This window comes from Phoxinus phoxinus (assembly GCF_949152265.1).
Source record: "Phoxinus phoxinus genome assembly, chromosome: 18".
Lineage (NCBI taxonomy): Eukaryota > Metazoa > Chordata > Actinopteri > Cypriniformes > Leuciscidae > Phoxinus > Phoxinus phoxinus.
The window spans coordinates 31,093,488-31,106,717 of record NC_136893.1 but is presented as its reverse complement, the minus strand read 5'-3'; the positions used below and the strand labels follow the sequence as shown (position 1 = coordinate 31,106,717).

At 39.0% G+C, this 13,230-nt stretch overlaps 1 protein-coding gene across 1 annotated transcript; it reads right to left on the bottom strand.

The window, feature by feature from the left end:
- Window positions 1-4,965: 4,965 nt before the first annotated feature.
- Window positions 4,966-12,684, bottom strand: kcnk15 (potassium channel, subfamily K, member 15). Its single transcript, XM_079588478.1, has 2 exons — window positions 12,042-12,684; window positions 4,966-6,731 (listed from the first exon to the last, which is right to left on the bottom strand). The coding sequence occupies exons 1-2, from the start codon at window positions 12,328-12,330 to the stop codon at window positions 5,800-5,802; spliced, it is 1,221 nt and encodes a 406-aa protein (XP_079444604.1). The 5' UTR covers window positions 12,331-12,684; the 3' UTR covers window positions 4,966-5,799.
- Window positions 12,685-13,230: the final 546 nt, after the last annotated feature.

Genomic DNA, 13,230 nt, shown 5'->3' with positions numbered 1-13,230 from the left:
GGTATGATGTTCCTCAAACGTTCTTTCAACTATATTTTGATTAACAATTAATTATTCTAGGAAAGTTGATTTGTAATATTCCAAGAACATAAAAAATGTCCAGTTTCCTGAATATTAATAGAATGTTATTTAAAGGTTAGTATGATGTTCCTGAAACATTCTTTCAATCATTCAAACTCCTGCCGTGAACAAGCACTGAACGAAAGAGAAAAAAGAACACAAACTACTACTTTCTTCAGACACAGCCTTAGATGAAATCAACTGATGTTTTATAAACAAAGTTCGGGAGGAGCACGATCAGATAACCAATACAATTACTTGTCATCAAACAATTACATCTACCCTAATCAGCATGACAAGAAGCATATATATCCATTCTGTCAACTCACCTAACATTCCTTGACAGTTTCCAGCATCCCTCCACCACCCTGACTCCTCACCCTTGGCTCTCTTTTACAGCCCTGGAATACGGGGGGAGTACTCTGGGTTCGGGCCGAATACCGAGCCCGGAGCCCTCTCCTCGGACAGCACGCCAAATATGCATACCATTTATTCCATCTGACTTATTTGTGAGTGTGAACTCGTGAACTGAGGATAAAAGAGGACATTAAGGCCCCGTTTACACGTACATGGTTATTTTGAAAAACGGAGACATTTCCCTTCGGTTGTGCCCCTCGTTTACACGCAAACGGAGAATTCTCCTCTGAAAACAATTCATTCTAAAGACTCCGGCCAGAGTGGAGATTTTGGAAAACTCCGTTTGCACGTTTGCATGTAAACTGAGAAAAACACAGTTTTAGGCAGTCGACGTCACAGTATGCGACAGAACTTGCACTGCGTCAAAAGTGTGACCTATATTTCCGGAATTCTGATTGGCTAACGTGGGCTTGAGCTTCTCGTTACACTGCCACCTATAGGTTTGGCATGCTCTTGACGGCATATACACGGGTTTGTGTAAACAAACACTTTTCTGAAAACGGAGAGGGTGAAATGTCCGTTTATGAAAATAACCGCCCACGTGTAAACATAGCCTAAATCTCTGAAGATCTCAGCAGAAGAGGATTTAAACAACTCCACAAACAGCATTACCAGCTTCACTTATTATCAACCAGATACAGAACGTCTACAGAAGTTCTTATTGAGAATTAACAGAGGTTTAGATGTTGATGAAAGATTGTTTCGTTTGATGACACAACCATCATAGTGATCAGCGTTTTCTTTAGTTGGGCTCTTGTCCCTTGACTTTTGTTATATTATTTCAGCTATTACGTGTTTACAGAAAACATTTCTACATTGATAAAGCGATCAACGTGGCTTCAGCAGGTGTTTGAATGATTGAAAGAATGTTTCAGGAACATCATAATTCACCTTTAAAGGGTTAGTTCATCCAAAAATGTAAATTCTGTCAGTAATTACTCTCTCTCATGTTGTTCCAACACCGTAAGACTTTCCTTTATCTTCGGAACACAAATTAAGATATTTTTGATTAAATTTGAGAGTTGGCTCACTCCTCCAAAGGCTTCTATGGGATTGAAACTGGCCGGCCCAGAAAGTTAGTAAAGACATTGTTAAAATAGTCCAAGTGACTACAGCGGCTCAACCTTAAGTTAATCAAGCGACGAGAATACTTTTTGTGCGCATTTGGGTCAAGTCAAGTCATCTTCATTTATATAGCGCTTTTAACAATGTAGATTGTTTCAAAGCTGCTTTACAGAGATTAACGTATAATTTAAGGTAACAGATTGTTTTGGCTTTATAGCGGTTCTTGAATAATGTTATTTTCCAGCTAAAGTTAGTTTTGATTGATTCACTTCCGTCGAAAGGATAATTAGTTATTAAATTAGAAGCCGCTAAGACGACACTGTTCTCTCTACACAGACTTTAAACGCCAACCTGTGAGAAACGCTGATGGCGCTCACGTGCGCATCAAGAATTAATTCTATAGTTATGTGCGTTTGAATATATGTGCGCATGTTTGTAATTCTCTACAAACCAAGCCTAAACAAACTACTTGTCCTGCCTATAAATTTGATACAGAATTGTATTGCATTTTATCACTACGGGGAAGATACGCGAATTCCCCACAACGCTTTATCTGTAGAGTGGTAAAGGGATCCTCCATAGGGAGAGGCTAGTTGGCACTTCAGCACTGCGTTGTCATCGGGTCCAGGCGAAGGTCCTTCATCAGATCTGGATACGGCCTGGATCCGGCAGGCTGCGGGAAAACCTCGGGATAAACAAAGACACTAAAATTAGCGTAGATGCCATTCTTCTTATGATGTAACGAGTACATCAGGATTTAAGGGAAGTGTTCCCAGTTCCGGCTGACCTAATCTATGGAGCCTAACATTGAGTTATAGAAGTCTATAATGCATTATGTGAAAGCTAGGCCAAAGAGATGTGTCTTTAATCTAGCTTTGAACTGACAGAGTGTGTCTGCTTCCTGGACAATGGTAGGAAGACTGTTCCAAAGTTTTGGTGCTAAATAGGAAAAGGATCTACCGCCAGCAGTCGATTTTGATATTCTAGGTATTATTAACTGGCCGGAGTTTTGAGATCGCAATAGACGTGAAGGACTATAATGCGTTAAGAGCTCGCTCAAGTACTGCGGAGCTAAACCATTTAGTGCTTTGTAAGTAATCAGCAATATTTGAAAATGTATACAATGTTTAATAGGCAGCCAATGCAGTGTTGACAGAACAGGGCTAATATGGTCATACTTCCTGGTTCTGGTAAGAACTCGAGCTGCTGCGTTTTGGACTAGCTGTAAGTTTGTTTATTAAGCGTGCAGGGCAACCACCCAGTAGAGCATTACAATAATCTAGCCTTGAGCTCATGAACGCATGAACTAATTGTTCTGCATTTGTCATTGAGAGTATATGACATAATTTAGATATATTTTTAAGATGGAAAAATGCGGTTTTACAGATACTAGACACATGACTTTCAAATGAAAGATTGGTATCAAAGAGCACACCCAGGTTCCTAACCGACGACGAAGACTTAACAGAGCAGCCATCAAGTGTTAGACAGTACTCTAGGTTATTACGTGTATCTAGGTGAGGTTCTAGGTTATTACGAGAAGTTTTTTTCTGAATTTAGTAGAAGGAAATTACTAGTCATCCAATTTTTTATATCAGTCAGTCATACCACTAATGTATACCGGGGGCCATTATAAAACGCTCTTGCATGTTTAGTTTTTACCATTTTAGGAGGAGTAAAATTTACATTTGTGGCTTCAACAACCAGATGCAATTTGTCCAGTTTTATCTGGAATGCGAAACAAATTTCTCTTTCTGTCTTTTCATGATTGGACAGCTATCCGATTAAAGAAAACGCATGAAGTGAGGTACACATGAACATGGTTTCCAAGATGCATCAGTCATTTTGATGTGTGTGGAATGTTAATAAGGACTCTTCTCTATCTCAGAAATGTAATGGATTGACTATATACAGCAGAACAAGCTGTCAGTCAGTTGTGTGCACGTGATGCGCAGTGATCACACCAATGGTTCGTCAGACCTGCACGCTCTAATTCTAACACTTTAATAGTGTGTATATCTCCTACCTTAATATAACAAGCTGTGTTACTATGATGAATGATTTCCTCAAAATGTAGATCTGTATGCAGGTATGAGGTACTTTATCTGAATGAAATGGCTCTCTCACTTTTGCTCGCGTGCCAGCGATTAACCCTCAGCGTGCCAGTGTTGGCACGCGTGCCATATTTGCCTACCCCTGCGTTAGACAGCTAGCAGACGGTCGGTTAAGCCAGTCTGTCTGCTTCCTGACCTGAGCCCCAGATTGTCATGTCTTGGGTGAACTAACCCTTTAAATAACATTCTATTAAAATTCAGGAAACTGGACATTTTATCATCATGTTCTTGGAATGTTACAAATCAACGCTCCTAAAATGTTGAATTGTTAATAAAAATGTAGTTCAAAGAACGTTTGAGGAACATCATACCTTCTAAAACACGTTCCTCTAACGTCAAGAAAACTGGATCTTTTTTACGTTCCCAGAACCAACACTGAATATTTGGAGAACGTTCTTATAACAAAAATCTGGATAGTGATGAAAAGTTCAATCTTGCTGAGGGTGACGACTAGTGAAGACTAATAACATTTACTGTTTAATGTTTTTTAGTACTATTGTTCTTTATTCATTTTCATAATATATTTTGTGAAGTCAGAGTATGTTTGTACATGTGTGCTGAGCAGAGATATGGGACGAGCTAAATTTTGAATACAAGTATGTGTGCAATGCAACGTTCACTGAGCAGAGATGTTCCAATGATGATTATACATTAAATGTGTACAGGTTCTTTAAGGAAAGGGATGTTTCAACTGATGCAAACGTAGCACTAATGTATACACACATAGGGAAAGTGGATTGTACCATGTGTAAGCATGAGGTATACATCCCATTTTAAACCAACATGTTTTTCTACTTTACAAGGAAGTTGAAAGTCGCTCAGTGTTGTATATAAGTTCAATCTTACTGTACCATCTCAGAGAAACATAAAAGGCATGAGGGGGTGAGGGAGGAGAAACACCAAGAAATCATTTACAGCTGGCATGATGGGGTGAGAGGATAGAGAAATGGGGAACAGAGAAATCTGGAATGATGACCACCTCTCATGTAGCCTTATTCTGATATGCCTGTTTTTCTCTGTCATGTATACATAATAAATAGAAATAGCTTCTGTGATTCAACCATGACGGGGGAAAGCATGATTTTAAAATCTACATTCGCTCACTTGTAAAGGGTATATGAATAACTAGACACATTTATTTCCATGAGCTTGAAATCGAAAATTAAATTTTAAACGTTTACAATGAAAGTCTCTTGCAGATCAGATAGAATCATTTTTCTGTCTCTGGATTCATTTTGTCATACTTTTTTTGTACTAGCTACATGCTAAACAACTAGAAAAAAACTAACAATAAAAACTACAGTAACTTAATAAGCATAGCCAAAGGATTTTATTATATATTATGCAAGCACTGCAAAACAACCATAACATGCACATACTTCAATACTGAAACCAAAGATGATTTTCCCAACATTAATGGGTACATCAATACTGATTTAACTGATATCTGTTTCTGACCACATAAGTTTTAAATGTCTAGTAGAATGCAACATATGAATTACCATACAGTAACTGCTCCTCCAGCCACCTCGATGTTACAGGGGTTCAGTGTCTTGCTCAAAGGCACAATGGTGAGAAGATTTGTCTCAGTAAATCCCACACTTTTAAATTACACCTACCGACTTTTACTTTAGACATTCTAATATCATGTAAAAACACTAAAAGGCCATTTGCTTGCATGAGGCTGGTCTATCATTGTCTGTGCTAGTGCAGTTCCTATACAGCGGAAATCTAGAGGTTTGAGATAATCAAAGTATATTTACACTTTCATTGTGCCCCTAAAATAAGCCACATGACTTCCAGATGAAACATATTTATCAGTGTTTGTAATGTTCTTTTGGGGCTTACTGTGCTTGTCACCCTAAAATATGGCAGTGTTGCAACAGGTATTTGGATGACGGATGTTTTCAATGCCCAATATTTCATAGTATTTGTTTTGCGAGATTTTAAGAGATTGTTACAGTTATCATATGCATCTCCTGTAACATAACTCAAAGTACGTGATTGCTGTCCTTTGCAAAGACATGCTTATTCATTTTTAACAGGTTTAAAAATACTTCAAATATTTGCGTATTGTCTTTGTGATACAAAATGTACGCTCCCTCAGTATACTCACTATCTAGAGCAGACAACAGCCCACTAGTTACAGAGACTTCCTCCGTACGCCTGGCAGCTCTCTGAAGCTGAGTCCAGGAGAAAGTGTGCTACCTGGAGAGGAAAGAACGGTATTGTTCCTGGTTGAGGAGCTACCTTGTATCCTGTAGGAAACAGAATTGTAGTACACAGAGTTAATGTTGCACTCAGGACACTTGTTTTGGGACGGGGTCGGGCTGTTGCAGAAGCCCAAGTGATAGCAAATGCAGGTGCACAGCAGGCTCAGTTGAGATCGAGACCGGCACTGGTTTGCGTGTAGCGGCAGGGGCAGAGGCGAGTACAGCTCGCGCTCCTCTGCCGGGGACAGGATGAGGTTGGTGCAGCTGGTGCCCTCCTCTATGGGCAAGAAGATGTTGCTATGGCAGTGATTATCCCGCCCAGATTTCATGGCTGTGAGGTTACGACCCCTCTTCAGCGAGGCTCGTTCCTGAGCGTCCCGCTTCTCATCCTCGCTGTTCATAGTGAGGAACCTCAACACCACCAAGTTGAGGAACGCGCCGATCACTGTCAAGCCCACAAGGATGTACATGAAACTAAAGACTACATAAGGTGTCTTTTCTTGAAGGTCCTCCTTCTTCTGAAGAGCCACAAAGTCCCCAAAGCCGATGGTGGTGAGAGTGATGAAACAGTAGTAGTACGCGTGGAAGAACGTCCAGCCCTCGAAGTGCGAGAAGGCTGCGGCCCCCACGCACAGAGTTCCCAGGCAAGACAAGAAACCTACCAAAACCATGTTTTCCATGGAAATCTCTGTGCGATGAAGCCCAAGGCATCTCTTGATGCGGCTGAGGAGGTAGCGGACGAACGTGTTCATCCTCTCACCCAGACTCTGGAACATCACCAGTGTAAGAGGGATGCCCAGAACGGCATAGAACATGCAGAAGACCTTCCCTGAGTCTGTGCCGGGGGCGGCATGGCCGTAACCTGCAGAAAAACAGTGCCAACATCTCAGTCAGATCGGAGGACTGAAGCACACATCAATGCCAAAACACATGCTTCATAGTTCATACGTTTGTCAATGTTATTTAGAAAGATTCATTACTCTTTCTTTTCTGGTGTCCTTGTTACAGTGTAATTAGGTAAATAAGTAGCAATTTCTACTGTAAATAATTCACGAGTTCACACTATGGCTGTCACTTTTTATTCTAATATTCATTCGAACATGACATGAAATATCCGTAATCGAACTATAAATAAACTATCCGGTTTTTAAAGTGCCATGTGTAGCGCATTTTTTACAGTCTATGATTAGACCGTTTGTTTTTTATTTTATTGTTTGCCATCTCATCCAGTAGTGGGCGCTCTAAACGTATTGTAGCGTAGACCCATGACCACATCAAGCGAATAATAGCCCATAGCAGGGAACTACACTAACCTTTTCCACTGGTGGCACTTGCGCTACTAACTTTTTCAGTTACTGGCGCAAAACATGATTTGGTCGCACAAATTATTTATAGTAAGTCGCTCTGGATAATAATGAACAATAATGAAAACGTATTGCATACAGATGTGCTTTTTATTTTACTTGCCATCTTTTAAACCACATGCCTTGTTTTCTTTAACATTGGTTGGGATAGATTTACTGCAATAGAAAATACAGTATTCTTATTCCTTTTGTAATGCGATCGAGAGAACATGTAAACACTTGATCAGATTGAAAACCGAAACTGAAAGGACTGCGCATGTACAATGACGTATGACGGTCAGAACGAGCTGTTCTTCCTGTTGAATAAAGTGTCATATAAATGAGTGTCCCGTCATTCTAAAATTCTCATTTCACTCAGCGCCTGTGAAGTGAAGCAGGACAACGTCCCACCAGTCCTTGTTTTGGATTTTCATCCACAGACGACTGGTTTTGGCCGCGGGGAGGGGCATTTTTACTGCGTGATCAATATAAGCAGCACGGCAAAACGGTTCAATGCTCATTGTCTCCAAATCATGACCAGAGACGGATTAATATTACGTCTGCTGTTTAAAACAAATAAAGAACCAATAGAGGAGAATAGTTATGCGCGAACAGCGGGAAACTCTGTATATTTGTGCAGTGTGCGTCAATTCCGTTTTGAATTGACGCACACTGCACAAATATACAGAGTTTCCCGCTGTTCGCGCATAACTATTCTCCTCTATTGGTTCTTTTGATCAGGTGTTTTTGGAAGATGTGGTGATGCCATAATTATCCTGGTAATGTCTGGTTCTCTGTTCTAATCCTGTGTGTAAGATTTGAATTTATGGATATTTAATATTTATTAATCATATCTGTGGCTCTATTTCAAAATGAGATCCAGGAATTATTATGTATAAATTTATTATGAAGGATATTGAAATAATATAGTGCATTAAAACAGTCATCAATATAGACATCAACAGTCAGCGTATGAATCTCAACAATGGTGACAATCAAAAGTATCATGTCGCAATGCATGCTGGGTTCCAGGATAGTATAAAACTCCCAGTATGCACTGCAGTATGAATAAAAAAATATTGCCACCATTAATGAGAGACGTGCTGATTTTTTATATATCTGTGTTTCTGCAAGACAGTGCAGCTCTGTTACTTGGATTGAGCATGATGTGTTCAAATCAATTGTCATTGCAACTGATTGCTGCCGATTCACTGTGGTGGTGATGTAACACTTTTGATACAGGATTGAACTCTGAACGAGATCAGTGAATGAACAAGCTATATGATGCTCTTTTCATCATAGGGCTGGGCGATATGGCCTAAAAAAAAATTCCCGATTTTTTCATAAAAAATCCGATTTACGATTTAAATCGATTTTTTTCCCCCTATTTAAAATCAATCTGCAGATGACAAATAAATTGTTCAAAACAAGTTTTAGCTTTATTTAATTATATAAAGTGCAATCAGAAACAACAAGCCAAGATGGCAGGCTTGTAAACAGCCAGCTAACTTTGTAAACAGTGAAAATGTAACATAACATAACCTAACATAACATAAAATGGGTGTATATTAAAATGGGTGTATATTTTTCTCTCCCAAAAAAAGGCACCTAGCAGCTACTGTAAACATACAGAGCCCTGTCAGCTGGTATTATTATTAGCCTAAAGGTTAAAAATAACATCTCAAATTTATTTTAATGCCTTTTTTATAGAGACAATGTTATAATATTTTAATGATATAGGTAAAAATATAATAAAAATGTAATATAGTTATCATATTTAGCGAAATACTCCTCTCTACAGACAATTGTTTAAGTCCAACTAACGTGTTATGGTTATTAAATGGCTCTCCTGAGGTAAACGTTACCCGACTGTTCTCCAGCTGTTTATGGACCTTTGTCCGCGGTAGAACAACACTTGATCGATCGTTTTTATTACATTTCGGTAAGTTGAACTGTATCTTTCAAATTACCTATTGATCATTCGTGTTTATTTATGTTAACTAAGTTAGTAGCAACAGATGACCGGTTCACGTGCCGCTTGAACTGAGATCTGTCTGCGATCTGTCACGTCACATTTACAAGCGCCAAAACTGTTTATTGTTTGAATTTTGTAATTAAATTGACAGAATCTGAGAGCTGAGAATTTGTTTTATATCAATAGTGCCGTAACCTTCTCTTTGCCTCGCGATTTTCTTTGCGTGAGAAAATGGATGTGTGGCGTGAGAGCGTGTGGAAAGTGACAACTGCGTGAGTCTCACGGTCAATGCGTGAGAGTTGGCAGCCCTGCAGATTCAGTTTGTAAATGTTTTTGGCGGGTGTGCTTGTGCAGCCTCGGTCTTGTTCATTTGCCATGTTGTTTGTGTAGCTCTATGGCAAACGCGCTGAGCGCGTTCGGAACTACGGGAACCCAGAGGGGAGCGTCGGCGGATATTATAGAGAAAACCGATTTTCATTCAAACACATCGATGTACACTACACACTCGAGTTAATCGATAAAATCGACCCTACTTCATCATAATCAATCTAAAAACTGCACTCACTAACCATGTGTGTGTACACAAGTGTGGTATGCATAAATACAATAGTTCAAGCAGCGATAAAAAAATAGTTGTTATCATAAGTCAAGGGTCAGCATCCCAACTAAAGCAAACACTGATCTCTATAATGGTAAATTCAAATCAAACATTTTCAATTAAACATCTCAATAACAACTTCAGTAGATGTATGACAGAAATAAAGTCATATAATAATAAGTGTAATAATGTGTAATGGCTGGAAGTCAGTTGTAGTTCTTGTGTTTCTCTATTTTCTGTTCTTGTGTTCCTCTTTCCTTCAGTGATTCTGCTTGTTAACAGCAGGTGTTCATCACTAATGCTCAACAATCACTTACATATTCACTTAATTATCTTATCAATGTTACTTTTACTCTTTGTAGTGTGGATTTTCCTGTGGGGTTGAAAGGGTTAACAGTGTAAGATTAAAAAGACACACCCACTGAATGTATTTTAACAGTAATAAACTGTAAGTTATAAAACTGGTATATACCGGCAACACTGTTTCCAGTAGTTTACTGTAAAATGTAGTTTTTTGGTCACCGTTGTTCTGAAGAGTAGAGCCTGTGCTTCAGTCCAGCAGAAGATCTAGAAATTAGTGATGGGCAATCCGGCTCTTTTTCGTGAGCCGGCTCATTTGACTCGGCTCACTGAAATGAGCCGGCTCTTTTGACTCACAAACGGCTCTTTAAAAAATAAACGTTTTAATTCCCTGAAAGTCCACCGCACAACAGTGCAACGTGAATATTCACATGTTTTACTGTCCATAACAACCCGAAAATTGCCTGCTTGCCTTGCACATCTAATTAATGTGCAAAGTTTTCCATCAATTTTTCTTAGGCCTAGGCCTACCTTCTTCTTTTATGTGGATGTTTTTGAGCTTGTAGAAGTTAGCTCTTACGTTCTTCTGAACATATTGCGCTGCCATTGCCCGATGTCATTTCTGAGTCATATCCATAATCTGCCTCTCTCACAAGTGGTAGGCTACAATGACTGGTTGTTTTAAAATATAACTAATATCGAAACAAAATAACCCAGTCAGTCTCATCTACGAGACGTTTAGGCCTCCTCCTGACAGCTTGGCTCATAGCTTGCAAGTTTGCTTAGTGGCAAACTTTCTTCATTTGATTGGTTTAACCGCCACCCGCCCAAATTGAATTAAAATATTATATTTTGTCACGCCATCCGCCCGATCAGCGGTTTATCCGCATCTCTAGTTTGTGTGTGTGTGTGCGTGCGTGCGTGCTCGGCCCTCCCTCATGCAGTATAATTGGTTGACATCGCGTGTTTGATTGACAGGAACAGAGTGTGAGGCTGATCAGACAGTCGAAACGAATGTGTGTGCACCTTTAGACCGATAGCCTAATTATTTTGTTGCGTTTCTTTGAATTAGTCAATTATTTTAAATAAAATTAAAATAATTCATTATTTCTTTATTACATAATGATTTAATTTCTATAGGCTATATATATTTTTAAATAGAGTCGGCTCTTCAGATATGCGAGCCAGCTCCCGTCGTTCACCTAAAAGAGCCGGCTTTTAGATCCGGCTCATTCGCGAACGACCCATCACTACTAGAAATATTGATAATACGCTGCATGTTGCTTTATTTATCGCACGGTGACTATGTAGTTGTTGGTCCAGTGGAAATATCTTTATTTACAATATTTTTTTAGTGGTCTCAAATTAAAGTTCACTGTATATACTTTACTCACATTATTTTGCATTATACATTTTAGTTAATACATTAAAAATGGCAGTTGGTCAATTTAAAGTGGTCGGATTCTGCAAGTGAAATTAGTTATCTCGAGTTTTAATTTAGTGCATGGTATTTTTACAGTAAAGAACTGTACAATTATCAGTGTTCCCAGTATTTTACTGTAAAAGTCTGGAAAGGTCTAACAGTGTGTATGTGCATGTTACAAATGTAACAAGGACATTGTAATAGTGTTACAGAAAGTTTTATAATTGTAGGTTACATTCTTAAAATAAAGTTACATATTTTATTGTAGAGATGTCATAAAACAACCTAATTCTGTTCTTAATTCTTTTGTCTGAGCAGTTCTTAAAATAACCATTTTCTTCTAGTGTGAAGAACATTTTAATCTATAAAGAACCTTTTGTGCGATGGAAAGATGTCAAAGGTTCTTCGTGGAACAATCAATGCCAATAAAGAACCTTCATTTTTAAGTGTGTATGGTTAGTCATCCATCTAATTCAATTGCTATATTCTTAATGCTTTTTAGTAGGCTCGATTTGTTTCTCATGCAAACTCACCTATCGTGGTGATGACAGTTATGGCAAAGTAAAACGATCCAGCGAATTTCCACTGTCTGCCAGCGCGATGGGGCTCAGCCTGCAGCACTACCCGCTCGATCTCCCGATAGTCTTCCTCGGTGAAGCGATACTTCCTCTTCATGTCGTTGCGCTTCTGCTCCAGGAAGCGTTTCCGCGCGCTCTCCGTCTCGGACTCCAGCGCGTCGAAGACCGCGGCGCCCACCAGCAGGTACGAGAGCATGCAGAGGATGAGAGAGAGCGTGCGCACGTTCTGCTTCTTCATCTTCATCTTCAGATGCGCTCGAACAGGGTGCGCGATTCAGTGCATCGGTATTAATGCTCAGTCTATGGGGCTTGTGTGACATTGAGTAATAGAGAATCCAGGTAGGCTATTCTGTCAGACGCGTATCTGAGGAAGAACATAGTGTACCGTTTTCATCTTTTTGTAGGTAAATTCGTTGAGATGTGGTAGAGATCAAACTACAGTCTTCCTGTTATGCGCAAATCGTGCGAGGGAGGTTTCGAAGCTGAATCTGTCATGTCTGGCGACCAATAACATCTCCTGCAGTCCAGCTGCACGCAGTCAGTCATCTCAACATGCTCATGCTCGTGGCGAGTGAAGATGTCTCGCGCACTGATGTCCGCCAGCGCGTGCTCATCGCGGGCTGAGGAAACTACAGAGCCACTATAGCTTTGATTGTCGCTGTTCATAGAACTTCAGCTTCATACAACGGAATTCAAGATAAGAACATTGTTAAAAAAATCGTATTAGGGTATTAATTTATATAGGGCTGCATAACGATTAATCGCAACTAATCGTTTGCAGAATAAAAGTTTTTGTTTACATCATATGTGTGTGTGTACGGTCTATTATAATTATGTATATATAAATACACAAATATGCATGTACAATTTTAAGAAAAAAATCTATTTATATAATAAGTATTTATAATTATATATAATATAAATTATATTTAAATATAAACATTTATATAAACATGTAAATATTTTTTATACATTCATGTGTGTATTTATAAATATTATTTTACACAGTACACACACACATATGATGTAAACAAAAACTTTTATTCTGCAAACGATTAGTTGCGATTCATCGTTATGCAGCCCTAATTTACAATACATAGCTACTTAGAAATTGACTGTGACATAAATTCATACTGGTTTATTT